At 44.0% G+C, this 4,568-nt stretch overlaps 1 protein-coding gene across 1 annotated transcript; it reads left to right on the forward strand.

Annotated features, from left to right (window-relative positions):
• The first annotated feature begins 2,214 nt into the window (after positions 1 to 2,214).
• LOC113323960 lies at positions 2,215 to 3,363 on the forward strand. The gene has a single exon (XM_026572304.1). It carries the CDS (start codon positions 2,215 to 2,217, stop codon positions 3,361 to 3,363), a length of 1,149 nt encoding a protein of 382 aa, XP_026428089.1.
• The last annotated feature ends 1,205 nt before the right edge of the window (positions 3,364 to 4,568 follow it).

Consider the following 4,568-nt stretch of genomic DNA (forward strand, 5'->3'; position numbering starts at 1 on the left):
CTGCGGTATTGACACAAAGCACAAGACGTTAAGATTATAACGGCCTTCAGAAGTGGACCCCACGTTGTAACCCTATAAATACCCCTCTCCACTAAGAGAGAAGAGGTCGACCAATCCATAGCAATTAGAGGAGAACATAGGAGAGAGAAATAGGAAGAGTAAGTAAATCCCTTATTTCCGCTGACCTATGTACACTTTAAAGTCATTCGACTATCTTTGTAACTACTCAATACATAGTGAAACACCAACCCCGTGGATGTAGTCCTTAGTGCTGAACCACGTAAATCTTTGTCTTATTTACATTTCAACACTTTACATTCAGTGTTTTACATCATGCACTTTACATTTATACTTCGATCTCTATTTACTCTATTATATGGGCATTATAAGTGATAATATACGACTAGACAATGACGAGCCCGAAGGCTCTGAGTCGATGAATTGATATAATCACCTCCCCTTACGCATACATCGCATAATTTATGATATAGAGTGTATGCGAACATTGTTTGTGAATACGTGGATTTATCGTGATTTATGTGTTCACAATCTGGCGCTAGAAACAGGGACTTTTGTCCCGGTAAAAGATTTATCTTACCCTGTGATTTATACGCACCTTGTTTGTTCCGAGCACCGCTCTCTGAAAATAACGGTGCTTAGAACGTTTTTCAGCTTCAGCATCCATTACCTTTCCACACCCATGCATTTATTAATAGATCTACGTCTTTGCAAGTGCTTTCAAGTTTTGTACCTTCGAAAAATAGTCGTTGTGGATAGATCCATATATTTTTTAGTAGATCTACGTCTTTGCAAGTGCTTTCAAGTTTTGTACCTTCGAAAAACAGACGTTGTGGATAGATCCATATATTTTTTAGTAGATCTACGTCTTTGCAAGTGTTTTCAAATTTTGTATCTTTGAAAAAAAAAATTATGGACAGATCCATACCTTTCTTGGTAGAGCTACATCTTCAAAATAGTTTTCAAGCTTTTATCCTCGAAAATGAAAATCTATGAATAGATCCACACACTTATTAGTGGTTCTGCGCCTTTGGAATCATTTCCAAGCTGTTGTCAACGTGCATCTTCGTCAGCGATTTCCTTATCAAACCCGCGCCTTCTTTCAAACTGCGTTGCTTGTCATTAAACTTATAAAATAGGCCTGTAATACAACAACCTACTTACGGTATGCCACTCACCAACGAACAAAATCTACCACTTCAAGCTAATCAACCCCTCCTAATAGCCATTCAGCCCACGCAGCAACCAGCGGAACTTCAAAATCCGCAGATGGACCCACCAGAGCCAGTGATACAAATTATCGACGAAGACCATATGGTAGCTGCCGGAGGTCAAATGCAGGAGGGAACACCGAATCAAGGATCGAATCACTCTGCTCATATGATGGCAGAACTAGAGGAACTGAGAAAGAATCAAAGGGTGTACGCAGATGTTGTAGCCATGCTGGCACAGGAGAACCAACAGCTCAAAGACAGAATCACCAACAGTGCAGAGGTGGAAAACCAGCACGACGAAGCTAACTCCATGGCACCAATACCGAACCAAGATCGAAGGATGATAGTTGCTAACGCAGCCAACCCAGAACCACTGAACCGAAGGGATGCGAGAGGAAGTCGAAGATACGACCCAGAATATAATCCGGATAACTCAGACTACTTCGATATTGACACCCCGAGGCCAGGACGATACCCCTTCCTCGAGGAGCATCAGCGGGCAATGGAGAATCTTCGTGCCGAAATGATGGCAGAAATCAAGCAGTTGAAAACTAGGCAAGGAGGCGGAAGATTGGAGCAAGTGATGAAGGAAGAAAGCACCACCCCGCTGACACAATGCTTGGCCAAAGCTCTCATTCCACAGAAGTGTCCATTTCCGGCCTTCGGGTGTTACGATGGATCCAGTGATCCCGCAGCCCATCTTCGGTATTATAACCGAATGATGGCACGATGGGATTATGATGACGCCATACCTTGCAGATACTTTCCATTGATTCTTACGACCAGCTCACCGAGAAATTCTTTGCAACCTACATGTATAACAAGGTCGTCAATACCAGAATGGATAAGCTCTTCTCGCTGGCAATTAAGTACAAGGAAATAATCAGAGAATACACTGAAAGATGGCATAAGATATAGTTAAGCCATCGAAAATGTGGATCCAGTAGTTACCATCAGCTGCTACAAATGGGGGCTGGACAGGATGAGTCCCCTATTTGTCGAGATCCACGGCACCACCCCTGCTACCGAAGGAGATCTTCGAGTAATCATAGAAAAACATGCAAGGTTAGAGGAGATCCAACGAGAAAATCCCAGAGCTCATACTCATCGTCCCTCACGCACGAATTCTGTAGAACAAGCTAGCGGGTCCAAAAGAGGCAACTCGGATGAACAACCTAGCGAGGACAGAAGAGAACGAAGAGATGATCTACGAAGAGATGACCGGAAATTCGAAGACCAGGTCTACACGAAGCTAAATACCATCTATTCACACATTCTGAAGGAAATCAAGGGTCGGGAAAACCTCGATTGGCCATGGTCCAAGGGAAAGCAGCCCCCAAGATCAGAAAAGTCGAGAGAATACTGTGAATATCACTGTTTCAATGGTCACCAAACAGAGAAATGCAAGAATCTCAAGATAATTATTCAAAAGTTTATTGACGCAGGAGATCTTAAACAGTACGTACAGAGGACTAGCACCGAAGACAAGGCTAAACAAAGCAAGCAGGTTCATATACCTGAAGGAAACCGCACCCTTAACACCATCTCATGTTCTAAGACCACGGGGCCATCCCTAACTGCCCAGATAGGTAAAAGATTGAGAAAGAAGTTTGAAGACTATTGTGAGCTGTACAAAATCGATGGGGAAGAAGTGGATGAACACGAACAATGGATGAACGCACCAATGGTTTTCGACGCGGACGACGTCGAAGAAGATATGGAGGACCACAACGACCCTCTAGTTCTCACGCTGCCAGTAGTAAGGTGCAACATCAAGAAGATACACATCGATGGAGGAAGCTCAGTCAATGTTTTATTCTATGATACATTCAAACGAATGGAACTCAACGATGAACAACTGTTATCTTCGTACTACACTATCTACGGTTTCAACGGAGCAGCCACGAAGCCTTTAGGAGACATTGTATTGCAAGTAGACGCAGGGCCAATAAAGGTCGACACGCGGTTCAGTGTGGTGGATGCACCATCACCCTATAACGCCATAATTGGCCGAAGGTGGGTACAAAAACTCAAAGGAGTGGCGGCTACCTATCACAAATACCTTAGGTTTTCAACTCCCCAAGGGATAATAGAAATAAAAGGAGACCAGGGCACTGCGCGAGAATGTTAACCTTTGCAGAACCAGCTTAATAACGAACATAATGAGCAGCGAAAGTCCCGAAGATCTCGAAACAAAGAAGCTGTAAAAGAGAAAGCAATCGACACCTATCTGGAAGAAATCTCTGGCAGAAGCCTTTCAAAGGAGAATACGGTTGGAAACATAGAGGCGAGTACCTCTGCCACAAAAGAAGACGAAGAACCTACCAAATAGCAATTAAAGAATGTTCCTCTCCCAGGGGAACCAAAGCCCACGTTTACACCCGTGGAAGCAGTGAAAGAAGTCAACATAGGGACAAAAGAAACTCCAAGGATGATCAAAATTGGAACTCCTATGGATAAGGAAAGAGAGGCATCCTTGATTAAACTACTCAGGAAATACGCAGATATATTCGCATGGAAGCTAGGTGACATGACAAGAATCGATCCGAAGATAATCCATCACGAACTTCGTATAAAGCCCGGCACACCACCATTCAGGCAGAAGGTGCGAAAAGTAGCACCAGAATACCATAAATCAGTCGAAGCGGAACTCCGTAAGTTACTAGTAGCAGGGTGGTAGGCTTCTAAAAGGTCCTAAAAATTATCCCCGGCCAAAAACTTGGTGGGCCCGGAGATATGTATAAAATTAAGCGCAATAAAAACGGGGGCCTACAGTAATACCGCAAGTGCACGGTTGTCAGTTGTAGCTCGTGCAAGTACGGGTCGATCCACAGAGATCGGGAGTGTTTTGTAGTGTTCTAACTATTTGGGTTCCTAAATTGCTATTGTTGGGCTTTGAATATCCTTTGAGTAAATTGGGCCTAATGGGTTTGTTTTAACAATGAAATGAATTGAGCTTGGGCTCAGTTGGTCTTGAAGTGCACTAGGCTTTGGGCCTTTGAATGATGAACTAAGAACTTGGGCTTTGGTCTCTGAATTAGGCTTTTGGGTTAAGCCTGAATTGGATTGGGCCTTAATAATGAACTTGGGCTTTGGTCTTAGTTGTACAAACAATAGACAGTGGGCTTAGAACTGAGAACTAGGCCTTGAACTGGACTGATGGGCTTTTGCTTGGCAGCAGGCTTGGCAGCAACAACAGCAGCAGCAGCAGCAACAGCTCAGCAGCAACAGCAACAGCTTGGCAGAGAAGGCACCAGAAGCATCACAAGGCAAAGATGGAAGCAGCAGCAGTACTGCAGGGCAGAGGCAAGTGCACAGCAGTTTGCAAGGCAGGGG

This window comes from Papaver somniferum, chromosome 11, assembly GCF_003573695.1.
Source record: "Papaver somniferum cultivar HN1 chromosome 11, ASM357369v1, whole genome shotgun sequence".
Classification (NCBI taxonomy): Eukaryota; Viridiplantae; Streptophyta; class Magnoliopsida; order Ranunculales; family Papaveraceae; genus Papaver; species Papaver somniferum.